This window comes from Salmo salar, chromosome 10 (assembly GCF_965601325.2).
Source record: "Salmo salar chromosome 10, fSalSal1, whole genome shotgun sequence".
Classification (NCBI taxonomy): Eukaryota; Metazoa; Chordata; class Actinopteri; order Salmoniformes; family Salmonidae; genus Salmo; species Salmo salar.
The window spans coordinates 86282964-86310962 of record NC_138300.1 but is presented as its reverse complement, the minus strand read 5'-3'; the positions used below and the strand labels follow the sequence as shown (position 1 = coordinate 86310962).

The 27999-nt window shown below is 42.9% G+C and overlaps 1 protein-coding gene across 3 annotated transcripts in view; it reads right to left on the bottom strand.

Moving 5' to 3' along the window:
• fanca (FA complementation group A) overlaps positions 1–27612 on the bottom strand; it is a 33955-nt gene extending 6343 nt beyond the window's left edge. For 2 of the 3 annotated variants that reach the window (XM_014124304.3, XM_045688159.2), the window contains exons 1-29: positions 27351–27612; positions 26424–26536; positions 26162–26288; positions 25926–26068; positions 23671–23766; positions 22549–22622; positions 22277–22377; positions 22013–22126; positions 21826–21889; positions 21621–21733; positions 21417–21493; positions 19701–19842; positions 19382–19515; positions 19164–19274; positions 18960–19055; positions 18710–18769; positions 18502–18590; positions 18313–18373; positions 18161–18210; positions 17960–18036; positions 17697–17801; positions 17484–17617; positions 17236–17306; positions 16568–16667; positions 16248–16435; positions 15991–16093; positions 15560–15778; positions 15376–15449; positions 40–171 (exon numbers count right to left, since the gene is read on the bottom strand). In XM_014124304.3, coding sequence (XP_013979779.1) covers positions 40–171; positions 15376–15449; positions 15560–15778; positions 15991–16093; positions 16248–16435; positions 16568–16667; positions 17236–17306; positions 17484–17617; positions 17697–17801; positions 17960–18036; positions 18161–18210; positions 18313–18373; positions 18502–18590; positions 18710–18769; positions 18960–19055; positions 19164–19274; positions 19382–19515; positions 19701–19842; positions 21417–21493; positions 21621–21733; positions 21826–21889; positions 22013–22126; positions 22277–22377; positions 22549–22622; positions 23671–23766; positions 25926–26068; positions 26162–26288; positions 26424–26536; positions 27351–27411 — 3029 coding nt within the window. In that variant the 5' untranslated portion in view covers positions 27412–27612. The remainder of the gene's footprint in view (positions 1–39; positions 172–15375; positions 15450–15559; positions 15779–15990; positions 16094–16247; positions 16436–16567; positions 16668–17235; positions 17307–17483; positions 17618–17696; positions 17802–17959; positions 18037–18160; positions 18211–18312; positions 18374–18501; positions 18591–18709; positions 18770–18959; positions 19056–19163; positions 19275–19381; positions 19516–19700; positions 19843–21416; positions 21494–21620; positions 21734–21825; positions 21890–22012; positions 22127–22276; positions 22378–22548; positions 22623–23670; positions 23767–25925; positions 26069–26161; positions 26289–26423; positions 26537–27350) is intronic. The other variant, XM_045688160.2, reaches the window with a different exon arrangement.
• Between the last annotated feature and the right edge of the window lie 387 nt (positions 27613–27999).

Sequence of the window (27999 nt, the reverse complement as noted above, 5' to 3'; positions counted from 1 at the left end):
ATCTGAGGTGCAGGAGGCCATAAGCCAAATAATGCTGACCATACTGTCTTCTGGTCCATGACAGCGTTGAGAATGTGGGAGCAGGCTGTCCTTAAGTCTCCTGCACAGCCCCCCTGGTCCACAGGAGATGGCAGGTATAGCTGCTGACACGCCCACTGCTGATACTCCTGTCTGATACACACGCAGGCTCTGTTACATACCAGTACGCAACATTATTGTTATCGATCAATAATGACAAACCTCCAGGCATTGACAACTTAGATGGAAAGCTACTGAGGATGGTAGCTGACTCTGGCCACTCCTATCTGTCATATCGTTAACCTAAGTCTAGAGGAAGGTGTTTGTCCTCAGGCCTGGAGGAAAGCCAAAGTCATTCCGCTACCCAAGAGGGGCAAAGCGGCCTTGACTGGTTCTAACAGCAAACCTTTCAGCTTGCTGCCAGCTCATAGCAAACTGTTGGAGAAAAATGGTGTTTGACCAAATACAATGCTAATTCTCTGTAAACAAATTGAGACTTTCAGCATGCTTATAGGGAAGGGCACTCAACATGTACTGCAATGACACAAATGACTGATGATTGATTGACAGAAATTGATATTAAGAAGATTGTAGGAGCGGTACTGTTAGATTTCAGTGCAGCCTTTGATGTTATTGACCATAACCGGTTATTGAGAGAGCTATAGCTTTTGAACCTCAGTCATATCGTAGATTCATATCTATCTAATAGAACTCAGAGGGTTTTCTTTAATGGAAGCTTTTCTAATGTCAAACATGTAGGGTGTGGTGTACCGCAGGGGAGCTCACTAAGCTCTCTACTCTTGTCTATTTTAACCAATGACCAGCCACTGGCATTAAACAAAGCCTTTGTGTCCATGTATGCTGATGATTCAACCATATACATACATACATGTCGGCAACCACAGTTAAGGAAGTCACTGAAACTCTTAAAAAGGAGCTGCATGGCCTCCCGAGTGGCGCAACAGTCTAAGGCACTGCATCACCGTGCTTGAGGCGTCACTACAGACCCGGGTTCAATCCCAGGCGGTGTCACAACCAGCCGTGACCTGGAGTCCCATAGGGCAGTGCACAATTGCCCAGCGCCGTCTGGGTTAGGGGAAGGTTTGGCCGGGGGGGACTTTACTTGTCTCATCATGCTCTAGCGACTCCTGGTGGTGGGCTGGGAGCCTGCGGCTTGACTTCAGCCGTCAGTTGAACAGTGTTTCCTCCGACACATTGGTGCAGCTGGCTTCCGGGTTAAGCGGGCGGATGTTAACTTTTCTAGGGTAGGGGGCAGTATTCGGAATTTTGGATGAAAAGCGTGCCCAAATTAAACTGCCTGCTACTCAGGCCTAGAAGCTAGGTTATGCATATAATTAGTAGATTTGTATAGAAAACACTCTAAAGCTTCCAAAACTGTTATAATAATGTCTGTGTATAACAGAACTGATATGGCAGGCGAAAACCTGAGGAAAATCCAACCAGGAAGTGCTATTATTTTTGAAAGGCTGTTTTTCCATTGAAAGCCTATCCACCATACAAAGACTTAGGACCCAGTTCACGGTCTCGATGGCTTCCTCTACATGTGGCCAGTCTTTAGGCATCGTTTCAGGCTTTTACTCTGAAAAATGAGGGAGATGCAGCACTTTCAATGAGTGGACAGTGGAAATTTCCAGACATGAGTCCTGCGCGTGATCGGGAACGCGTCTTTCTTGTTTCTCCTTTTCTATTGACGAAGCTTTTGTCCGATTGAAATATTATTGATTATTTATGACAAAAACAACCTGAGGATTGATTTTGAGAGCACGCATTGTGCCTTTAGATTTCTGAACTAAACGCACCAACAAAACTGAGGTTTTTGGACATAAAGAGGGACATTATCGAACAAAACAAACATTTATTGTCTAACATGGAGACCTGGGAGTGCCACCAGATGAAGATCATCAAAGGTAAGTGATTAATTTTAACGCTATTTCTAACTTTTGTGACACCTGTCCTTGGTTGGAAAATGGCTGTATGGTTGTGGCTAGGCGCTGACCTAACATAATCGCGTGGTGTGCTTTCGCAGTAAAGCCTTTTTGAAATCTGACACAGCGGTTGCATTAAGGAGAAGTTTATCTTTAATCGTATGTTAAACACTTGTATCTTTCATCAATGTTTATTATGAGTATTTCTGTAATTTGATGTGGCTCTCTGCATTTTCACCGGATGTTTGTTTGAGTCAATGATTACTGTACATAACGCGCCAATTTCAACTGAGGTTTTTGGACATAAAGATTAACTTTATAGAACAAAACACACATTTATTGTGTAACATGAAGTCCTGTGAGTGCCATCGGATGAAGATCAAAGGTTAGTGATTAATTTAATCGCTATTTCTGACTTTGGTGAGCCCTCTCCTTGGGTGGAAAATGGCTGTATGGTTTTCTGTGACTTAGGCGCTGACCTAACATAATCGCATGGTGTGCTTTCTCCGTAAAGCCTTTTTGAAATCGGACACTGTGGTTGGATTTACAAGAAGTTTATCTTTAAAATGGTGTATAATACTTGTATGTTTGAGGAATTTTAATTATGGGATTTCTGTTGTTTTGAATTTGTCGCCCTGCAATTTCACTGGCTGTTGTCGAGGTGGGAGGCTAGCACTGATACCAGAGAGGTTAAGAAGCGCGATTTGGCTGGTCATGTTTCGGAGAGTGCATGACTCGACCTGCACCTCTCCTGAGCCCGTTGGGGAGTTGCAGCAATGAGACAAGATCGTAATTGGATTGCAATTGGATATTTGTGAGAAAAAGGGTGTAAAATACAAAAATAAATAAAAGGAGCTGCAGTCAGTTTTGGAATGGGTGGCCAGTAATAAAACTGATCTGGAACATCTCTAAAACTAAAAGCATTGTATTTGGTACAAATCATTCCCTAAGCTCTAGACCTCAGCTGAATCTGGTAATGAATGGTGTGGCTGTTGAACAAGTTGAGGAGAGTAAATTACTTGGCGTTACCTTGGATTGAAGTGTAGGCAAGAGATAAAGAAATATTCCGTTATTGTTGACAAAGCTGGAACATGGAATCTGTCTGATACACAAAAGCTTGGGGAAAAATACAGAGAATGTCTAACTCATTAACAAAGACACGATGGACACAAAGTAATAAAATGAGATGAGAAATTCTTTCTTCATAATCATGATAGGACATTGCAGAGAGATAAACAGAGTGAGGGCTCTTGGTGAACAGAAAAAACTTAAAAGGCAAAATTCAACAATTACAGGAGGCAAGGGTGGCAGACTTTGCCCCCACCTGTGGACCCTTTGTTCCCTCAATCTACCCTCATGCTGAGTTGCGCAAGTATAATCAGGTTTCAAGCATCTGGTCAGCACTGCCTGGCTTTGAGTCAAAAGATTCTGACAACGGTGACAAACGATGTCTTATGCCAACCAGAACACAGGCTGTTAAAGGGAGTAAAGACAAACCCCAGGTGACAGTAATCACATGAATCAGCATCTCCAAAACAGTTGGATGAGTTGTCAAAGTCTTTGAAGCATCCACGAGATGTGGGTATGAAGGCGTGGGACCATTTTAAGCGATAAGAAACTATACAATCTACATCGTTATGATGGGTTACAGTTATTAGCCTTTGTTTTGAACAACCGTGAACATGGCGTACTTGAAGAAATGATAAAGAGAGCTGTGGGTGGTGAAGAGCAAGATGTGGCCGATGGATGGAGGGCAATACATGTTTTCCTTAAGGGTCTGACCAATTCTACCACCAATTGGGGAGAGATAACCAAATGTGTTCAAAAACCGAAAGAGCCGTTTGTTGAATTTGAAGAAAGGTTCAGAGCAGAGGCGGTTAGACACAGTGGGTTACCCATCATGGAAGATGGAGCTGCACTCAACTCCTCCAAAAATGGGGCAATCACACATCAGTTGATGCAATCCATACACAATGATTAGCGCAAAACCTTTGTTTCCACAACTACTGACTAGGAGACAAAACTACGGCGACATCATAGACAGGCTAGGAGAGACAAAACTACGGCGACATCATGTCTCGATTGGATAGAGACATCAATCAACATAATAAACCTGCTGTTATCGGAGTTGTGCAGGTTCCGAGTGAAACCAACAACATTACTCATTCAGCAGAAGAGAAACCTGTAGGCTATTATTTTAAAAAACTGGATGTGGCGGGGTTGGGATGGGGTCCCTGTCACAGAGTTATGCAGGCTACTTACGTCGCTGTGTCGATGGTGGCATCGCTTGTTCTCAACCACCATCTTACCATCAAGGGTCCACATGCTGTTCATACTCTTTTGACAATGAATCGAGCTGCACAGGTCGCAGCGGCTCGTTGGAGCAAGTGGTCGACTGTGTTGGAGGCTCCTAACATCATCATACAATGTGGCACACCATGTAATCCAGCTACTCTGATGCTTCCTACAGATACTACATTACTTGAACATGACTGCTGTGAGTTGGTTTTTGATCAACTCTGATGGGTTTACTAAAAGTCATCCATTGGAAAGGTCTGAGTATATCTTATACACAGATGGTTCAAGCATTGTGGAGGGGGGTGTGAGGAAGGCAGGCTGGGCAGTTACTACAATGGACAATGTGATAGTGACAGGCATGTTACCTGCAGGAACATCAGCACAGGTAGCGGAATTGGTGGCTTTGACAGAAGCATGTAAACAGGCTGAAGTAAAAAACAGCTAATATCTACACAGACTCAAGGTATGCTATCGGCGTTACCCATGATTTTGGAAAAATATGGAAAAACAGAGGATTCATGACATCACTGGGAGCTCCTGTGAAGAATGGACCAGAGGTGATGGCTCTACTGAATGCTCTCCAGTTACCTGGACAAGTTCGATCTTGAAAATGAAAGCACATGGGAAAAAAATCTGTACAGACGAGAGTAAAGGTTATGACCTGGCTGACAGAGCTGCCAAGACGGCTGCCAAGAGAACACATCTGTCACCTAAACCGATTAGGAAATACACCTTGGATACATTGTAACACATTAGAGACATGCAAAGCAGAGCTCCAAAAGATGAAGTGTGGTAATGGATGGCTGCAGGATGCAAACTCAACCAAGGTGTGTGGAAATACAACCTGAGATGTGTAGCGCCAAATGCACTCTTACCCTACCCATAAGACATCTACAGCTTGACTACATCACTCTGCCCAAATGTAAAGGAAAGGAAGATGTTCTGGTCGTTGTTGATTGTTTCTCACGATGGGTTGAAGCCTACCTTACTAAGAAAGGATGGGTGATGGCAAAACAAATATTTAACAGACACATCAGGGCCAAAATGGGAAGGTCCTTGTCAAGTTTTGCTCATAACGAGGTCAGCAGGGAAAATCACAATGGATACATGTCACTCATTGCAAGCTTTTCCATTTTGATGACAAAGCAGAGCCTGGAGAATAAAGAGCTGATTGATTAGCAGTCGGGGGCCAATCTCGGTTGAAGAAGCATAGTAAGATGATCAGAACCTGATAAGCGTCTATGTTGTACACCGCAGTTGTCATTAGAGATCGACTGATTAGGGGTGATTTATTAGTCTCGATTTCAAGTTTTCATAACAAAATCGGTAATCTGCCTTTTTGGACACCGATTACATTACAATCCACGAGGAAACTGCGTGGCAGGCTGACCTCCTGTTACGCAAGTGCAGCGTCAAAAGGATCTTGTGGCTGCAAGAAGCCAAGGTAAGTTGCTAGTGTAGTAGGATGTCCCTTGGGGGTATCCGTACCTATGTATGACATGCGAGGGTTAGGTTAATAAACAGGCTGGAGCTAGAACCTCGTTGTTGTGCCTCCTTATTTTAGATCATACTACATGGTGCCAGAAGTGATTTTAAAATTCACATAAACGTGAAGGACGTACCAAGTAAATCATACATTCAGGCTGTTTCAAAGCAGGGAGGGCACATTGTTGGAGATAAAACAGCCCATATCATTATTTTGCTAGCTAACGAGCAAGGTTACTGCTAAGCAACATGTTGCAAGAGGAAGAAGCTGGCGGGATTTCAGGGCTTGCGACTCCAAGTTCAACGGGCTCTGGCGCAAACACGGACAGGCCAGTGGCTAGTGCTGACGGATTTCGCATTAGTCCCCCGGAGAATTTTGATTGTATGGACATTCAAAACTGGCCGAAATTATCAGGCGCTTTGAAAGGTACAGGGTAGCATCAGGCTTAAACGTAAAAAATGAGGCACTCTGCAGAGACACATCTTACCATCAGTGGAGCAGTCACTGGCTCAGTTGGATGGCTCACAAGTCTTCACAAAGCTAGACGCCCACTCAGGTTTCTGGCAGATACCGCTGTCATCAGAGAGTAGGGCGCTCACAACGTTTATAACACCGTTTGGCCGTTACTGTTTTAATGAGCATTTCCAAAGACGCATGTCCTAGCTGTTAGATGGGCTGAGTGGCGTCATAGTCCACGCGGACAATGTGCTCGTGTGCGGAAGGGACAGAGCAGAACATGATGTAAGGCTCACAGCAGTTCTGACCCGACTCCAGGAAACTGGCCTGACACTCAATGAAAAACGCACTTTTGCACAGTCAGAGGTCTTGTTCATGGGACACAAAATCACTGCAGCTGGAATAGAGCCGGATCCGGAGAAGATCAGCGCCATCACAGATATGCGGGTAAGTTCCTCCCACAGTTTTCAGATACAACCAAACCCCTGAGAGACTTACTAGCCAAAGAGAATGACTGGTCATGGGGTCACATGCAACAGGTGGCGTTTGACAAAATCAAAGGAGACCTGGCCTCACAGAGAGTGCTGGCCCAGTACCGTCCCCACGCTAAGACAAAGGTATCAGCAGATGCGTCATCCGTTGGGCTAGGGGAGGTCCTCACACAGATGCAGGACAACATGGAGTGGCATCCAATAGCATACATTTCCGGAAGCTTATCCGACACAGAGCAAAGGTATGCTCAAGTGGAGAAGGAGGTGTTGGCTATCACATGGGCATGTGAAAGGCTCAGCCAATACCTTACTGGCCTGCAGTTTACAACAGAGACTGACCACAAACCACTGTTGGCTCTGTTTGGGACAAAAGCACTGGACGACTTGCCTCCCAGAGTTCTGCGCTTCCGCCTCAAATTACTGAGTTTCACCTACAAGATGGTGTATGTGCCAGGGAAGGCACTGATCACAGCAGATGCACTCTCCAGGGCCCCAATTAAACATCCATTATCAGAGGAGGAGCAATGTCAAGAGGGTGAGGTACATGTGTCCATTAATGCAATAAAAGGGACAGCCTACCTGCATCTCAGACCAAACTGCAGCAGAATTCAGAGGAGCAACAATGAGACCCCATCTGCCGACAGATAGTGCAGCAGTGCAAAAAGGGATGGCCCAGGCAGGAGGAACTGCCTCAGCTGCTGAAGCCCTATTGGATGCACCAAAGTGACTTCCACTGTAATGGAGACCTTCTCATGAAAGGACAACGGATAGTTATCCCAGAGACTCTACAACCAGAAATGCTAAACAGTGTGCATGAGGGACACATGGGGACAATCAAATGCAGACTGAGGGCTCAACAGTCGGTGTGGTGGTTTGGTCTGAGTACTCAGATTGCCAAGTTGGTGGCCCAGTGTGAGGCCTGAACAAAATGTCAACCTTGTCATCCGGAGCCAACGATGGCAACGGAGCTGCCAAAACGGCCATGCCAAAAGGTAGGGGCAGATATGTTCTATTGGAAAAATGACACTTACAATGAGGGAAAAAGTATTTGATCCCCTGCTGATTTTGTACGTTTGCCCACTGACAAAGAAATGATCAGTCTATAATTTTAATGGTAGGTTTATTTGAACAGTGAGAGACCAGAATAACAACAAAAAAGTCCTGAAAAACGCGTGTCAAAAATGTTATAAAATGATTTGCATTTTAATGAGGGAAATAAGTATTTGACCCCTCTGTAAAACATGACTTAGTACTTGGTGGCAAAACCCTTGTTGGCAATCAGAGGTCAGACGTTTCTTGTAGTTGGCCACCAGGTTTGCACACATCTCAGGAGGGATTTTGTCCCACTCCTCTATGCAGATCTTCTCCAAGTCATTAAGATTTCGAGTCTGACGTTTGGCAACTCGAACCTTCAGCTCCCTCCACAGATTTTCTATGGGATTAAGGTCTGGAGACTGGCTAGGCCACTCCAGGACCTTAATTCTTGCATCTAGACGTTCCACTAGCGGAACGCCTCGCCAAATATCCAATGGAAGAACGTGGTGCAAAATACAGATACCTCAAAAATGCAATAATTTGAATTTTTCAACCGTACGACTATTTTACACCATTTTAAAGACAAGACTCTCGTTAATCTAACCACATTGTCCGATTTCAAAAAGGCTTTACAGCGAAAGCAAAACATTAGATTATGTTAGGAGAGTACATAGCCAAAAACAATCACACAGCCATTTTCCATGCAAGCATATATGTCACATAAACCCAAAACACAGCTAAATGAAGCACAAACCTTTGATGATCATCAGATGACACTCCTAGGACATTATGTTATACAATACATGCATGTTTTGTTCAATCAAGTTCGTATTTATATCAATAAACAGCTTTTTACATTAGCATGTGATGTTCAGAACTAGCATTCCCACCCAAAACTTCCGGTGAATTTACTAAATTACTCATAAACGTTGACAAAATACATAACAATTATTTTAAGAATTATAGATACACAACTCCTTTATGCAATCGCTATGTCAGATTTTAAAATAGCTTTTCGGCAAAAGCACATTTTGCAATATTCTGAGTACATAGCTCAGCCATCACGGCTAGCTATTCAGACACCCGCCAACTTCGGGGCTCACTAAACTCAGAATTACTATTAGAAAATTGTATTACCTTTGCTGATCTTCGTCAGAATGCACTCCCGGGACTGCTACTTCCAGAAGAAATGTTGTTTTTGTTCCAAATAATTCATAGTTATGTCCAAATACCTGCGTTTTGTTCGTGCGTTCAGGTCACTATCCAAAGGGAAACGCGCGAGCGCATTTCGAGACGAAAAATTTCAAAATGTTCCATTACCGTACTTAGAGGCATGTCAAACACTGTTTAAAATCAATTTTTATGGTATTTTTCTCGTAAAATAGCGATAATATTCCAACCGGACAATAGTGTATTCATTCAAAGGACAAAAGAAAAAATGGCGAGGTCTCGTGAACGTGCATTTCCAATCTCTTAGTCACCAGGCAGTCCATTGACAAACTGTGCTCCTGTACTCTGCCCAGAGACAGGAGACGCCCCAATCCGCTTTCTGAACGCTTTAGAGAGCCAATGGAAGCCTTAAAGTGTCACGTAACCCCACAGATCCTGTAGTTTCGATAGAGAAGCAAAAGGAGATCTACAAATTGTCACACAGGCCACTTCCTGCTTGGAATTTTCTCCGATTTTTGTCTGCCATATGAGTTCCGTTATACTTACAGACACCATTCAAACAGTTTTTGAAACTTCAGAGTGTTTTCTATCCAAATCTACTAATAATATGCATATTCTCGTTTCTGGGCAAGAGTAGTAACCAGTTTAAATCGGGTACGTTTTTTTATCCGGACGTGAAAATACTGCCCCCTATCCCAGACAGGTTAATGTGCTTCTTCTTGAGCCACTCCTTTGTTGCCTTGGCCGTGTGTTTTGGGTCATTGTCATGCTGGAAGACCCATCCACGACCCATTTTCAATGGCTGAGGGAAGGAGGTTCTCACTCAAGATTTGACGGTACATGGCCCCGTCCATCGTCCCTTTGATGCGGTGAAGTTGTCCTGTCCCCTTAGCAGAAAAACACCCCCAAAGCACAATGTTTCCACATCCATGTTTGACGGTGGGGATGGTGTTCTTGCAGTCATAGGCAGCATTCCCCTTCCTCCAAACATGGCGAGTTGAGTTGATGCCAAAGAGCTCCATTTTGGTCTCATCTGACCACAACACTTTCACCCAGTTGTCCTCTGAATCATTCAGATGTTCATTGGCAAACTTCAGACGGGCATGTATATGTGCTTTCTTGAGCAGGGGGACCTTGCGGGCGCTGCAGGATTTCAGTCCTTCACGGCGTAGTGTGTTAATTGTTTTCTTGGTGACTATGGTCCCAGCTGCCTTGAGATCATTGACAAGATCCTCCCGTGTAGTTCTGAGCTGATTCCTCACCGTTCTCATGATTATTGCAACTCCACGAGGTGAGATCTTGCATGGAGCCCCAGGCCGAGGGAGATTGACAGTTCTTTTGTGTTTCTTCCATTTGCGAACAATCGCACCAACTGTTGTCACCTTCTCACAAAGCTGCTTGGCGATGGTCTTGTAGCCCATTCCAGCCTTGTGTAGGTCTACAATCTTGTCCCTGACATCCTTGGAGAGCTCTTTGGTCTTGGCCATGGTGGAGAGTTTGGAATCTGATTGATTGATTGCTTCTGTGGACAAGTGTCTTTTATACAGGTAAACTGAGATTAGGAGCACTCCCTTTAAGAGTGTGCTCCTAATCTCAGCTCGTTACCTGTATAAAAGACACCTGGGAGCCAGAAATCTTTCTGATTGAGAGGGGGTCAAATACTTATTTCCCTTCAATAAAATGCAAATCAATTTATAACATTTTTGACATGCGGTTTTCTGGATTTTATTGTTGTTATTCTGTCTCTCACTGTTCAAATAAACCTACCATTAAAATTATAGACTGATCATTTCTTTGTCAGTGGGCAAACGTACAAAATCAGCAGGGGATCAAATACCTTTTTCCCCTCACTGTATCTGCTAGTGGTAGATTACTATTCAAGATACATTGAAATAGCAAAGACACCCATAACCACATCAGCTGGTGTTATCAATGGATTAAAGTAAATTTTTTCCAGGCAAGGGGTCGCTGAGGTCCTGGTTACAGATAACGCTCCCCAGTTCTCTGCAAGCTCCTTTTCTGCTTTTGCCGCAGAATATGACTTCACACATGTGACCAGTAGCCCCTACCATGCACAGAGTAATGGTGAGGCAGGGAGAGCTGTGAAAACAGTCAAGGGACTGCTGAAAAAGAACAAGGATCCATACAGGGCTCTGTTACCTTACAGAGTTACACCACTACATCATGGGCCGTCGCCTGCCGAGCTCCTGACGGGCAGGAGGCTGCGTTCCCCATTGCCTGTCTCGCCGGCTCAGCTTAAACCCTGATGGCCTAACAGGAAGGCCTTCGCCGAGAGGGACAAACGGCTGAAACAAACACAAACTGGAGACTTTAAATCGGAGACACCGTGCTACGGAGAGGCCAGAGCTGACCGAAGGTCAACGTGTTTGGATTACAAACTCAAAGACACCAGCAATAGTGCTGAGGAAAGCAGATTCCCCACGCTCCTATGTGGTGGACACAGGCTTAGAAGAGGTACGAAGGAACAAAACACACCTCAGAGCTCTACCAGCCACGCAGACTGAGGCCACAGAAAATGCACAAAAAGAGGGTGAAGGAGAGAGAATGCTCACATAGCCACAAGCGCGCCCAAAAAGGGATGTGAAGCCACAAGAGTGGCTGAAAGACTGTTACGTGAAGAGAAAACATACTGTTGGGGACCATACCCAGCAAAAAGAGACTGTACCTAAGTTAATGTTCATACTGTGTGATTTAATGCTTTCATACTGTTTCAGGATGTGAAGTAGCATGTTAGAGAATAATACTGGTTTCCAAATTGCATTTCAGTTATGCTTCAGTGGTTATGCATGTTGAGTTCTTGTTCATGGGAGAGGGGAAGATGTAGTAGGATGTCCCTTGGGGGTATCCGTACCTATGTATGACATGCGAGGGTTGGGTTAGTAAACATGCTGGAGCTAGAACCTCGTTGTCGTGCGGCCTTATTTTAGATAAGTTTAATGCTAGCTAGCTGTAGTATTATCTTGTAAAAAAACAATCCATCTTCACATAATCACTAGTTAACTACACACGGTTGATGATATTACTAGGTTAACTAGCTTGTCCTGCGTTGCTAGTAATCAATGCGGTGCCTGTTAATTTATCATCGAATCACAGCCTACTTCAACTTCGCCAAACGGGTGATGATTTAACAAAAGCGCATTTGCGAAAAAGCACAATCGTTGCAATAATGTACCTAACCATGAACATCAATGCCTTAATAAAAATCAATACACAAGTATATATTTTTTTTAACCTGCAAATGTAGTTAAAAGATTCATGTTAGCAGGCAATATTAACTAGGGAAATTGTATCACTTCTCTTGCGTTCAGTGCAAGCAGAGTCAGGGTATATGCAACAGTTTTGGGCCGCCTGGCTCGTTGCAAACTGAACTAACTTGCCAGAATTTTACATAATTATGACATAACATTGAAGGTTGTGCAATGCAACAGCAATATTTAGACTTAGGGTTGCCACCCATTCGATAAAATACGGAACGGTTCCTTATATCACTGATAGAATAAACGTTTGTTTTCTAAATGATAGTTTCCGGATTTGACCATATTAATGACCAAAGCAAGGAACTTAAACGTTAGCTTTTTTACATGGCACATATTGCACTTTTACTTTCTTCTCCATCACTGTGTTTTTGCATTATTTAAACCAAATTGAACATGTTTCATTATTTATTTGAGACTAAATAGATTTTATTTATGTATTATATCAAATCAAATGTATTTATATAGCCCTTCTTACATCAGCTGATATCTCAAAGTGCTGTACAGAAACAGCACTGTTGAGTTAAAATAAAAGTGTTCATTGTTCATTCAGTATTGTTGTAATTGTCATTACTCCAAATATATATTAAAAAAATTATAATAAATAAAAAATAAAATATCAGCTGATTAATTGGTATCGGCTTTTTTGGTCCTCCAATAATCTGTATCGGCGTTGAAAAATCATAATATATATATATATATTTTTTTAATTTTAAATCTGGACATGCTTACTTAGGTCAATCTATGTGAAATATCAATTTTTCTTGAAACCAGGCCATGTTCATTTCACTTTTTGTTTCCTTCATTACAGGTTATGAGAATCTATCTTCTGAAGTTGCAGCAATATTCCATGACCCAAGGCCTGTACCTTAAATCTATACAAGATCACCGGTGAAGTGTTCAATAAAAAAAAGTCCTTATCAACCAGTGGAACGGAAGAAGAATTCCTCACTACCGGCAGACTGTCAGAACATAACTATTAGAAATTATCTATGTCGGACTGCTACCGGTGTGGAAGAGCTGGTCACTTTTACAGGACTCTGAATGATTACCAAGCCAATAGAACGATTGAATATTATTGTCTTGCAGACAATTATTTTTTTGGTGAGTTCTCCTAATACAGGATGTGGTAGGAATTGTGAGGGACATCATCATTACATCTATTAATACTTATTTTCTTTAACTTTGTTTGAAATCTATTTCTTATTGCAAAAGCAAGTAAAATATGCCCTTTGTGTTTTATAGAAATGCAAGGTTTAATGTGAATGATTTTATGCTTACAACAAAAAATGTTATACTGTCTATTTTTTTATGTTTTCTAAAAATACATTTAAAGTATATTTATTTTTAAAATGGTCTAGGGGGAGTGTAAGAATATTTTAACATAAATACAAAACAGCAGAGGACTAAAGGTCAAGAAAGAATTAATAATATGGAAAAAGTTGTTTTTCTGTAATGGGGAACTGAAGATTAATGGGTCAGGGACACGGGAGGAATTTCAGTCCAGGACTCATAGCTACATGTGGCAAGTTGATTGGTCTGAATTGTCTATACGTTGAGCCTGAAACGGGATACTTGTTATTTGGCCACGTGTCGCCTGGAGTGGTGTAAAGCCTGCCACCATTGGACTCTGGAGCAGTGGAAATGTGTTCTCTGGAGTGATAAATCACGCTTCAACATCTGGCAGTCTGACAAACAAATCTGGGTTTGGCGGATGCCAGGAGAATGCTACCTGCCCGAATACATAGTTCCAACTGTAAAGTCTGGTGGAATAATGGTCTGGGGCTGTTTTTCATGGTTCGGGCTAGGTCCCTTAGTTCCAGTGAAGGGAAATCAGAATACAATGACATTCTAGACGGTTCTGTGCTTCCAACTTTGTGGCAACAGTTTGGTGAAGACCCTTTCCCATTTCAGCATGACAATGCCCCAGTGAACAAAGCAAAATGGTTCATTGAGACCGGTGTGGAAGAACTTGACTGGCCTGCAGAGCCCTGACCTTAACCCCATCGAACACCTTTGGGATGAATTGGAACACCGACTGCGGGCCAGTCTTAATCGCCCAACATCAATGCCCGACCTCACTAACATGGAACCGAAACCGGCTGCGCACGTGCGCCATCGTGCATAAATGTATTTTGTCCCTCCACACCAAACACGATCACGACACGCAGGTTAAAATATCAAAACAAACTCTGAACCAATTATATTAATTTGGGGACAGGTCAAAAAGCATTAAACATTTATAGCAATTTAGCTAGCTAGCTTGCACTTGCTAGCTAATTTGTCCTATTTAGCTAGCTTGCTGTTGCTAGCTAATTTGTCCTGGGATATAAACATTGAGTTGTTATTTTACCTGAAATGCACAAGGTCCTCTACTCCACCAATTAATCCACACATAAAACAGTCAACTGAATCGTTTCTAGTTATCTCTCCTCCTTCCAGGCTTTTTCTTCTCTTGACTTTATATTGCGATTCGCAACTTTCATAAATTAGGTGCATTACCTCCACTGACCTATTTCGGCTTTCAGTCACCCACGTGGGTATAACCAATGACGAGATGGCACGTGGGTACCTGCTTCTATAAACCAATGAGGAGATGGGAGAGGCAGGACTTGCAGCGCAATCTGCGTCACAAATAGAACTGACTTCTATTTTAGTCCTTGGCAACGCAGACGCTCGTTGGCGCGCACGAGCAGTGTGGGTGCAATAACTGAATAATAAAGATTTTGACATTTATTTTGCAACGCGATTGGTGTAGTCAGCCTGTAATGCTCTTGTGGCTGAATGGAAGCATGTCCCAGCAGCAATGTTCCATCATCCAGTGGAAAGCCTTCCCAGAAGAATGGAGACTTATAACAGCAAAGGGAGGGACCAACTCCATATTAATGCTCATGATTTTGGAATGAGATGTTAGACAAGCAAGTGTCCACATACTTTTGGTCATGTAGTGTATTTTGTGTCTATGTATTGATATGAAGGCTGTGTGTGCCGTTATTAAATGTATGTAGTTCTGTCCTTGAGCTGTTCTTGTCTGTTAAATGTTCTGTATTAAGTCATTTTTCCTGTGGACCCCAGGAAGAGTAGCTGCTGCTTTCGCAACAGCTAATGGGGATCCTAATAAAATACCAAAAAGAGATGAACATATACCAAACTTTTATATGAATGTGTGTATGCGCTGCATATTTAGGCATGTGCTTCACCTATCTGGGTCAGACAGGGCATCCTCACTCCTCTGAACCCTGAGTTCAGCTGCCAGCCACTCTGAAAATGAGAACTAGACAAAGAAGAAAATTAGAACTTCTCCAAGAAAATGAGAAGCAGACATGTCAATGTGCTGAGAAGGCTGGTGGAGCTTTACGCCAATGTTTAGACAGTTTTCCTCACCTGGTATTCTGGGAGTTTTACTAGGAGATGGAAGGGGGCGTGTTTCCATAGCTCCCAGGCTGACTTCCTCCAGGTCGTATTTGTGTCAGTAACACTCTTCCACAACCCACGATTCTCCTCCTCACCCTGTTTGTTTGCCCCCACATACTCCGATTCCCCACTCGCTTCAATGGGCAACCTCCTCATATCTGGCATTAGTCTGGGAATTAGGTACAGCAGCTACAAATACCAAATACAAAACACACACACACTCAGGAATAGGCAGGACATGGATCTGTGCAGTCAAGCAGAGAGGTACAACTGCAGCCCTACTGTATGTGACATTCTGCTCAAATACCAGCACCCTGCTGCTTGCATAAAGGGCATCTCAGAGTGTGGCTGGGTGATAAGAGGGCATCATTTCAGTGACACTGAAAGAATAACGTGCATACCTTTTTATAGAGGCCGCAGGGATTATACTGCTGCTGCTGCTGCGGCTGATCACACAGTGACTCACTCCTGCAGAGACCATAGCAAACTGCAGCCACGCAGAACCTGGCAAACAAAAACAAAGCTGTCCACATAAATACATCTTATGATTACACTGTCCTATTGAACTAAAGTTAACTGTGCCTTTTGGTTTATAATATACTGTATAATTATTTTATGTAATCCTAGATGCTGAGGGTCCCTCTCCAGTCTCACCCACCTAACACAGAATAGCATGTTGGTTTGTGTGGTGCAGGGCAGAGCAGTGGTCAGTGCCTCTGGTACTGACACAGGGCCGGGCAGTAGGGGTGGGCACAGCTGCACCTTGGGGCACTGGGCCTGGGAGGCATCAAGGTGCACAACAAAGGCAGCCAGTCCAAGCACATGTGCAGCACTCAATGATACCCCCTATAGAGAAGGACAGAAGATGACTGTAGTTAGAATAGGGGGGTAAGAAAGAGGTAAAAAGGAGAGAGAGCAAGAGAAAGAAAGAAAGAGGCAGTAAAAATTAAATGGAAAGAGCAAAAGAGAGATTGATACCTGGTTGTGGAGCAGGTCCCACATGCGGTGCAGGAGGGCAGTGAGAAGCTGTCTGTGTCCCAGCAGGATATTGACAAACTGGGATGCCCAGGGGCTCTGTCTTGGGTCACAGATCACATTCAACTCAAATGAGAGTAGTGCAGTTTTATGCTGACTTGTGTTACACTGGTGGAGGCGAAGAGCCCATTTACACTTTAACCGAAAATGTGGCCGCAGGCTCCGTATGGAGGCTGTGACGCAATTGCGGGGCCTCTGGACGTATGCAGAAGCAAAATTGAGCTCAATACCGCATCGCCATGTGTCTCATACATTTTTTAACAATTCGGAGAGCTCCGTATAGCGCCGCATTGTCATGATTGGTTGACGGTAGGTGGGGGCAGGAGGTCCTGTATAAACACAAACTCACTTCCTTCACAACAGCTCTGCTCAACAGCTATGCGCTGCTCTGTGAAGCGCAAGAAGTATGAATACCCTGACTTCTTGCCGAGACTGTACCACTATAAATGCTGCACGCCCAATGCAGACGTCGGATTGACCACACACCGCCTTTTAACAAGCACATAATACGCACAACAATCTGACTAATAACATTTGATAGACTTTAAAAACGATCTCACGCTTCCATACATCTTTCAGATTTGTACTAAGTGACATGATTAGTTCCTCACTTATTTGGTGGGCTTATTCTGGAGGCATCCAAAAGGCTCTGGCAGAAGCTCCTCAGGATCATGTTCACCACCTGAACAAAGACAGGACAGATAAGCAGACAGTGTGAGAGACAGAGACAGTGAGCGTGGCCAGCACAAATAACCTGACAGACAGACAAATAGAGTAGGGAACGAAAAGGTGAGACAGAGCAGAGGGAAAACAGTAGAAGAGAGAGAGAAACACAGAAGTTCCTCGCATTCCTTCCTACTTTATTGTGCAGCTCAGAGAAAGTAGACTCATCTACATGAAGCTTGATGACTGCCTGGCTGACCAGTTCCTCAGCACGTTCAGGGAACACAATACTCAGAGTGTGGGAGATCCTGGCCAGCTGGGCTGACACCGCTGTAAAGCCAGAGAATAAGATAGGTTAGGTTTGCTTTGGTGTGTGTATGTGTGTATGTGTGTGTTGCAGTCTGCTCACCTCCGTCACTGCCCCCCTCTGTTAGCAGGGCTCTATGTTCCTGTAGTTGGACCTGTAGAACCTCCTGTGGGTTATCATCATCATTCACCACAGAGACTCCTTTACCTGATAACACACAAGTAAAACACAGCTCTTCAATCATGGACAAAAGCACAGAGATATATGACTACAGTGGTGCTTAGTGTGGAATAAGCTAATATTAAATATATGATTATATTAAAATGCGTAGGGTGTTAAACATGGTATAATGTGATGGTACACACTGTCCTGTTGCCTCTGTCTCTCTCTCTGACATGACTCTATGTAGGAGGAGTGCTGAGCAGCTGGGATCTTTTCTGCTCTAGTAGACAGAAGAAAACAAAACTGGAATCAACATCTAAAAAACATCTGTATCAGTCTCAAAGATATGACAGAAAACTGTGTGGTGAGTTGTTGTATGGCTGAGTGTGAATGCCAGAAAATACTTTTTAAGAGAATCTATGAAATTCATCCTGGCGTCAGGCTTCACAGGAAGCTGAAATGGACAGAGACAAAGAATACAATATCTGGACAGACCACATAAACACACCATTCAGTCAAATCCATTCAATCTAAAGCAAGAGAGCATAAGGCTTACCACACGTGGGGTTAGGAGGGCAGGGAGGAAACGAGTCAGGAAATAAGGCCTTCTGAAAATGCTGGAGTAGGAAAAGAGTATGAGTGTTGTAAAATATAAAAAGACAGTATAGGACAACAGGATAAGTAGGTCAAGCAGTACATTGATCTCAATAGGTGATTTGTGAGATTTATGTAGCATGTAGGGTACCTGGCCTCCATGACAGTGGCAGATATCCTTCCTGTGCTCCCAAACAACGAGATTGCCTTCTCCACATCCTGACGTGGCTGACACTGGGGCTGAGAAGGCATATAGAACAGATGCAAAGAGTGATATACACATTCATGAGCACATATAAAAAACAATTGAAAAGGGACAGTACACAAATGCATAAACAACCAGCAGAAAGCACTCCAACCTGCACTGAGGCTCCTGCTCCAGAGATATCCTCATAAAGGCCCATCTCCTCAATTGAGACCTGCAGACAGAGACATGGCGGCCCTGTTATTACAGCTCGAGGAGAGTAGATTAATGGGCTGCATGATGAGAGGGTTTGTGGGATGACACGTCAACCAGTCTGAGTTAGTTACATTGTAATAACTGTATTATGTCTCTCAGTCTGTCTATGTACCATCATCAAATACTGGTTCAGGGAATCTAGGCCCTACCTTCAGGTCAGCCAGTCTGGTCTTGGTGAGAGATATATACTCCTGCAGTAGGGCCCGGTGTTTCACTGCCACGTAGGGCGGATGGAGGATGTGGACCTGAGAGACCAGACCATCCAGAGACATTAGCATTCAGAAACACTTAGACTTGGGCCCAGACCAGCAGTAAAGTGTTAAAGTAGAGCCAAACAGTGTCTGTCACCTGACCTTCAGATACTGTGGGGGGTCAAAGGGCACCAGGTCCGACAGGAACTTTAGCAGGAACACCAAAGACTTCTTACTGTTGCCGTGGTAACTGCTAGCACCGCCAAAAGACATCTAGGAAGACAGGAGAGAAGCCAACTTTATTGAAAAGAGCCAAACATAAGAAGGGGACCAATAAATTATATTCTAGTAGCCACTGAGTAAGCTCTGAGGGGACTTGCCTTAAACCACTCGCTGTAGGAGGGGAAAACACCAGGCCCTTCAAGCGCACCCTGACGGGCCAGGAGGAAGGCAGTGATCATGTTCTCCAAGTCATACACCTCAAACGCTGAGCTTAGGAGCCTGGACAGCAGCTCTGAGGTACAGAGAAAAATAATTATTTCCAACAACACTCCTATGACATTTAAGTGTGTGTGCGTGCTGCTACTTTACATTTATTCTGCACTGTTAAGAGCTGCAAGTAAGCATTTCAGTGTACCATTTACACCCACTGGATCGTGTGCACGTGATGAATAAACTTTTATTTTGATTTGTGCATACCTTTTAGGCTATGCTGGGTGTTTGGATTGTACACCAGCAGGGTAGAGAGACAGGAGAGCACATGCTGCCAGTTGACCTCATGCGTCTCCAGTACTTGCTGCAGGTGAGAGAGAAGCTCCTCTACCTTGAATATCACTGCCAACTAAGACAAAGAGAAAGGGCTGGATGTTGTATTACACCACAGAGACAGTCAAGTCACAACTCTCCAATATAAAAAGTTTACACTTCTTATTCTATAGACCGGTTTTACAGGTCAATTATTAAAATGACTGGAGCCATGTCCCCTCTTAAATCTGAACTCAGCCCGAGTAACTTCCAAGAGGTTAGGAATCACCAAAAAGCAGAACCTGGTATCCTAGGTGACCTCCCTGAGGCCAAGGGCAAATAGCTGTAAATTCTGTCATCGGTGGTGTTAAATGATATATACATCTATTATACGGCTCACTCTGTGACCCAAGTGGTCTGTCAATTAGGTTACTATTGTGGAGTAACTACAATATTGTTGATCCATCCTCAGTTCTATCACAGCTTTAAACTCTAACTGTTTTAATGTCACCATTGGCCTCATGGTGAAATCTATGAGCGGTTTCCTTTCTCTCCAGCAACTAAGTTAGGAAGGACATCTGTATCTTTGTAGTGACTGGGTGTATTGATACACCATCCAAAGTATAATTAATAACTTCACCATGCTCAAAGGGATATTCAATATTTGTCCTACTTTTTTACCCATCTACCAACAGGTGCCCTTCTTTGTGAGGCATTAGAAAACTTCTGGTCTTTGTGGTTGAATCTGTGTTCGAAATTCACTGATTGACCTTACAGATAATTGTATGTGTGTGGTACAGAGAAGAGGTAGTCATTCAAAAATCATGTTAAACACTTATTGCACACAGAGTGAGGCCTTGCAACTTATTATGCACATTTTTACTCCTGAACTTATTTAGGCTTGCCCTAATAAAGGGGTTGAATATCTATTGACTCAAGACATTTCAGCTTTTAATTTTTTATGAATTTGTAAACTGTCAAAAAACACAATTCCACTTTGACATTATTGGTTATTGTGTGTAGGCCAGTGACAAAAAAAATATGTATTTAATCTATTTTAAATTCAGGCTGTAACACAACACAATGTGGAAAAGGCCAAGTGGTGTGAATACTTTCTGAAGGCACTGTATGTAGCAAACATAGACTGAATTCTTCCACTGCTCTGAGTCATCAGGCAAGGGGCCTGGAACACTTGGAGAACGAACAGAAAGAGTATTTCTGCCTGCCTGTCCTTGAGTAGGTTGGCAGATTACTATGAACATCTCAGAGGAACGTGTCTGTCGCCCCATATGTATGCCTAATAAACCTTTAAATGTAGAATTTGTTCGCCTTATCCTTGTATCCAGCATTCCCACACCTTGGGCAAATTCAAAATTCAAAATGGTACATGTTTCAAATGTCAATCTTAATAATACAATGAACACATCCTACTGTACTTTCACAAAAGATCACAATGTCCTGGAAAACACCATGATGTCAAAAATCACACCCAGAGGGATATTATCATTCCCGTTCTGATGTACAGTCACACCCACACAAATAACTACATAAGAAAATACATATTTTGAGAAGCAGCTCACATTAACCAGACAAGTTAATCTATTTATAGATGTGCAAAAGGTATTTACATGTTTCTTTAGAACAGAGTAGAGCAAAGCACAAGTCATTTACCTTACGAAACAAGGAGGTCAACAGTCTGCAGGTTTTAGCAAAGCCCCACTCTCTTTGCATGGCAATGGCATCAGAAACTAGACAATACAGGTTGAGGAGAACACTCAGATGACAAGATGAGATAGAACTTAACAACATAGGTGGCTGTTTTACAAGAGAAGCTATATTAAAGAGAATTGTCAATTATATGTTCTGTGATCTTACCTTTGAGTCTAGGTCTGTAGGTGAGAGTGTGTGTGAGAGAGTGGGTGAAGAAACGGCGCAGTGCATCAGGTGATACAGACACACCACACAAGGAAGCATCAAACATCTGTACCCTTTATAAACAGAAATAGACATAAAAAGAGTGAATATGGATTATTATGCCTGTTCTATAATTCCATTTGGTTGGCAGCATTTTCTCCTTTACCATAATTCAGCTGTTGTTTCACCAGACTGCAGGGTTTGCTTGCAATTCAAAGTATCCAGTACCCCTTAAAAAGAATGGACAAACATAATAAATATCACAAAAGGTTAACAAAATAATCTTGTACAAGATAGAGCCTCTGTCTATTGAATGCAGCTTTGAGCTGCAATGAGAGGGATTGTATACTCACAGGAGAGCATGTCATCCAGCACTGAACGGCACACCTGGGAGAGCCTCCCGCATGGTGCTGCTGTGGAGTCCTGGGTTTCCTCAAAAACAGCTCGCACCAACACAGATACCACAGCTGCAACACAATACACATTTGCACGTATAGAAAGCGCACATATGGACACAACACTGGCAGACTGAGGTGAGGTGATTGCCAGATAAGAATAGATGTGTATACATAGTACTGATTCACCGTGATGGATGAGACACTACTGTGAAGGCTTACTTGAGAGAACCTGCTGAGGTACTCCATCTCCCTCCTCAGTAGCTGTCCTACCACACAGAGCCTTCAACTCAGACATCAACCATGACCTCACCCCATTCTCACTGCAATAAGAGCCCATGTGAAATAGGAAGATTAATAGCCTAGCAATTAATAGAGATTGTGTTTCTATCCCACATACCTCATTTCAATCTGAAATGTTTTTGAATCCCACAACACACAGAATCTCATACACTGTATAACAGTGGGTAGCTATCAGCTAGAACTTCAGATACCTTTCCAACATGTACTCCAGAGAGAGGATATTCTGAGTGTGTAAGTGGTGCACCACCTCCAGCATGGGCTGTTTCTACACAAGGAACAGGGAAGGAAATCACTAGGCAGGTTTCGATTGACACAGGTTTATTAGACAAAAGCAATGCCACAAAAAAATAACATTGCGATATGTGTAAGGGAAATGGTAGCTATAGGACAAATGTTCTAAAGATAAATGTTTGCCAGGGCTGGATTTTTCTTTTGTCTAACTTTATTTGCAACAAATAATGTAAAGTGTTTTTCAAATAAATTATCCTTATTTTTAATTTTTTTCTATTATAAAATGTTAAATTACAACAACAACAAAAAAAACATGACATCAGTACACCTTTTCTCTGACGAAACAAAATAACATTTCAAAAATATATTTTTTTCTTCGTATAATTCTGAAGGTACGCAGGAGACGTGATGTCATCACGTAACTATAAAGCTCGACTTCACATTAATTATACATGCCTACTGCATGCTATATACACGTTTTTTCAACTACAAAAAATAATGTTTATTTGCAGGACAAGGATTGTCCTGACTTTCAAGAACGAATTGCTTAGCTTTACTTTTCTGGATGCACGTTTCCCCATGGCACAGACCATGGCGATACGTTGGCACATGAGAATTATTACAATATGGCAAATCAATTCATGCATTCTATCCATGCTAGCTTTTGCAGAACATGAATCAGATAGGTGGGAGGGCATACGACTGTCACCAATTTATTCATGTGCAATTTGCCTAAATGGATATTGGAAACACTCCATTTTTATTCAACACTCCAGGGTCCTTGGTTTTTGCGGAAACTTTTGTTTTGTGACATTACGTCCAGATGTTTTTAATCGACACAAGACAGATCAATGGAAACGCACCGTAACAGGTAATTGTTGCATCTATTTTCTAGAACTTTCTAACTGTTGACAACAAAAATCACTGGACAAGTTAATGGAAAAAAACTGTAGCAACTGTCAGGTACACACAAACAGGTATATGAAACAAAAAATCTAAAATAGGCTCAAATTGCCAAAACCCGAAGGTATGGCATTGGCAGTAGAAAGACAAGAGTCTGGTTTGTGCACACACACACTCACCTGATCCCTCCAATACTCCTGCCAGAAGAGTTTAGAGCAGAAGGCTTCAAGAGAGAGAAGCTCACGGGTTGATTGGAGAAGCACAGAGAGCTGGACCTGGACAGAGGGCAGTGAACATTCCTAAAGGCATAGGCTATGTAAAACATCTCAAACAGTCTTATAGGCAGGGGTGAAACTAGATGTAATTTCTTCCTGGTACGGGACCACCAAATTATTTTTAGGGGCCTAGTAGTAAATATATATAATTTAACCGTAAAAATGTATTACCTTTTAATGTGGCATGAACACGACCAGGCATGATGTATTCATCTGATTGTCAAACAAATCACTTCAAACAGCAGGCTACCTGAGCACGATTGTCCACTCTAAAATAATTCCAGCATCTACAACAGTGCACTGACCCCCATCAAAGTTGCCCATCCTTGCTCTATTGGGTTTGGTCAGCAACAATGCTCAGATATGCTGTGGCATTCAACCGTTGCTCAATTAGTATCAAGGGACCTAATGTGAGCCAGGAAAACAACCCCCACACCAGTACACCACAAGGCTGTACCGTTGACACCAGGATGGATGGGGTCATGGATTCATGCTGTTTAGGCCAAAACTTGACTCTGCCATCAGCATGATACAACAGGAACTGTGATTCATTGGAACAGCCAATGTTTTTCCACTCCTCAATAGTCCAGCATTGGTGATCGCGTGCTCACTGGAGCTGCTGCTTCTTGTTTTTAGCTGATAGGAGTGGAACCCAGTGTGGTCGTTTGCTGCAGTAGTCCATTAGTGGCAAGGATCAACAAGTTGTGCTTTCTGAGATGCCGTTCTGCACACCACTGTTTTACTGCGGCATTATTTGTCTTTGTGTTCCGCCTGTCAGCTTGCATGATTCTTGCCATTCTCCATCGACCTCTCTCATCAACGAGCTGTTTTTCACCCACAGGACTACCGCTGACCGGATGTTTTTTTGTTTGTCACACCATTCTCTGTAAACCCAAGACACTGTCGTGCGTGAAAAGCCCATGACAGGGTGGTTGTTTCTGAGACACTGGATCCGCCGCGCCTGGCACCGACGATCATACTACGCTCAAAGTCGCTTAGGTCACTCCTTTTGCCCATTCTAACGTTCAATCGAATGCCTCGATGTCTGTCTGCCTGCTTTATATAGCAAGCCATAGCTACGTGACTCACTGTCTGAAGGAGCGATCCTTTTTCGTGAACAGGGTGGTATACCTAATAAACTGTATGTCAAAGATTAAAAATATATCATTATGAAAGCCAAAGTGTTTTTATCAAGATCTATCACTTTCGCACATGAAAACACAGAATCGTACTCGTTACTCCACGCGCTTAACCTCCATCACTTTTGTTTCGAGCCGTCTTCGCTATGTCGGCCAGAACAAGCCACCCTGCTCGTACCCGGGAGGCAGGCTAGTTCCAAATTTAATGCAATCAACGCTTACCCAGTTCAGGGGGATTAATTGAATCCCTTCATTGATACACCATACACTTGTAAACTGAGCTGATTGATGCATCCACTGCTGTCCGTGCGCGTCTCGACCCCGGCCAGTCATCTCTGCCTTGGTAAAACGTTAGTGTACACATGGAACCACACCACATTTTGGAGCGTATACCACCTGTTTTCAAGTCCATTCCCAAATGTTTCATGCAACTGACAAGCGGTAATGATGAATGATGTTATAATAACATACAGCTTTCCAGACATCTTTGTTTTAATTATTGTGATAGGGTTGTGTTTTACCGGAACACTGTACCTCCACTATTTATTTTGCTGGGACTCCATACCGGACAGGCTTACTTTCACCCCTACCTAGAGGCCTAGATGTTGGATGATGAAAAATCATACTTGAAATAAGGCAACAGTAAACATGTCCCACACAAATGATGCAGCACCCACCCCCCTTGGGCCAATTGAGGTATCCTGCGACTAACAAATTTCAGTTAACTACTATAGCTTCCACCTTGGGCCAATCAGAGTAATTTTGTAAATGCCAAATCTCTATGGCAAGACGCATCATTAACCCAAGATTCGTCAAAATTGAGCCAGTGCTGTCTGAGATATTGCATGACATACGTACGGTGACAGATCCACAGACCCCTCCCCCGTTGTCCCCCGATTTTAATTTAACTAGGCAAGTCAGTTAAGAACAAATTCTTATTTACAATGACGGTCGATTTAATTGTGGGGGACAACAAACATCGACATAGATGCATATCCAGACAATATTCCCAGCACAAACCCTTTGAGTGGAGTTGAGCAGCACTTGCTCTCGGTCCCCTTTGATATGGCCGGTCAGGTCCAACAGTCTTTCTACCACCATCTTCACTGACAGGGCTGCCACCGGGACCCCCAGCTCCCCAGCCTTCCTCCTCAACTCATTCACTGAAAACACACATATCAATTTCTACATAATTATCTCTCACACACAGTGTAGCATTCTAGTACATACACCACTGACACATTGAGAGTATTTACCTTGATGGAGGAGATATCCTGAAAACTCACCCAGAAGTGAACCCCCAATTGTAGGTGAGGGACTTTCACTGGCTGCTTTTTTCTGTCCAGAGTACTCCTTGCAAATTAAATTGCAAGGATTTGGACTCTAGAAGAAGGATAAAGTAAGTAACTTGTCTAAATCTGACAGGTCTAATTTAGGGCACAAAATGTTATTTATAGTGCCCCTTGCTACCACAGTCCACTGACTCCATCCCAGTCTAGACTGGACTCATTCACTCACCCCCACCTCCAGAAACAGATCTGAGAGGTTCTGGTGTCTGTTCAGCAGCTGGACTGCTGCCTCCTGCAGCTCCTGTGCATTCTCCTGCTTTGGCCTCTTCCCAACACGCCCTGCTGTGGGAGGATCAACACTGTGTTCTTTTATCGTTATAATATCTGTAAATCAGGTAAAGTCTTTGACAATGAAGGGTTTTGAGTCAAGGGTTTTGAGTCAAGACATGGGTCAGTCCCGTGTGGCTCAGTTGGTAGAGCATGGTGTTTGCAACGCCAGGGTTGCGGGTTCGATTCCCACGGGGGACCAATAGGGGAAAAAAGAAAGTATGAAATGTATGCATTCGCTACTGTAAGTTGCTCTGGATAAGAGCGTCTGCTAAATGACTAAAAATATGTCAAGATCAAGTTGAGGCTACGGAATAACGTTAGATAAACTAGAGAATGGAAGAGATTAGAATAGAACGGGAGTGGCAAGTAGATAGGCTAATTTAGTCCATTATTGAGGTGACCTCAACGTTACTCCTTATAGTCCAAGGACCTTACATGTTCTGTTTAACAAAGGCGAATTAGCTCTGGAACTTACCAAAACAGCTAAATACTCAATCCATTCTCAATTGCGGTACGGTTATAGAAACATAAATCCCTCTACTTTTATATCACATCAAAATAATTTCTCAAATGCAAAATACACCGTGTTTTAATATTGCAGTAGACAGTATTTTTCAGTGACAATGATGACAACGTTTGTTGCGTCCGTCTTCCGTTTACACACAGGTGTTTGGAGACGCAGATAGCTAATTAGCACCGCTACTATCGTCAATAGGCGCTAAAGCAGTTCGCATCTACGAATGGGGTAGTAGATCGCTAGCTAGCTACCCAGTTCAAAACCTGGGGTTGTGGTGCAAAGCTACCGCTAGCTAGCTAGCCAACTTACCGAGCAGACACGAGAGTGTCCTTTTCTGAGTGGGACACATACTTGACGCACCCAGCGACATGATTATGGCAATTAACGTTAGTATGCAACAAGAACAAGCATTTTCACCTCCTAGTAAAGTGAGTCAGCTAGCTCGCAAGTTATTGAGAATATTTTTCATATGCTGGTAACGTTAATATATATATTTGGATGGCTAACTAGCTAATCATTTTTTGACATGGTCGGATGTTGTTGTCGAGGTACTTCCATGTCCCGCGCGCTCTTTTCTCTCATTGGTCTGAGTCTGGTTTTGCGCAGCCAATCCACGGACGGTATGCTGTTACATACCAGGCCAATCAAAAACAACCACTGAATATCAAGCTTTGTTCAAGGCTAAAAACGTAGCTTTTTTATACTCTTAAATTGTTTTTTGTTTTTAAATGATTGACTAATATAGTTGGCATCTACATTTAAGATGTGGAAAGATTGATCATAGGCCATCTGGATTCAGCTATCCAATTTAGAAAATAATAGTTGACCCTGTCAGTAATCCCTCTAGCAATAACTGATATTTAGGTATAAGCTATTTTAAGAAACCAAACTAAAAGCAAATTATTTTTAATTAAATAACACAATGAACAGTAATGTGCCCAATAATGTTTGTACCATG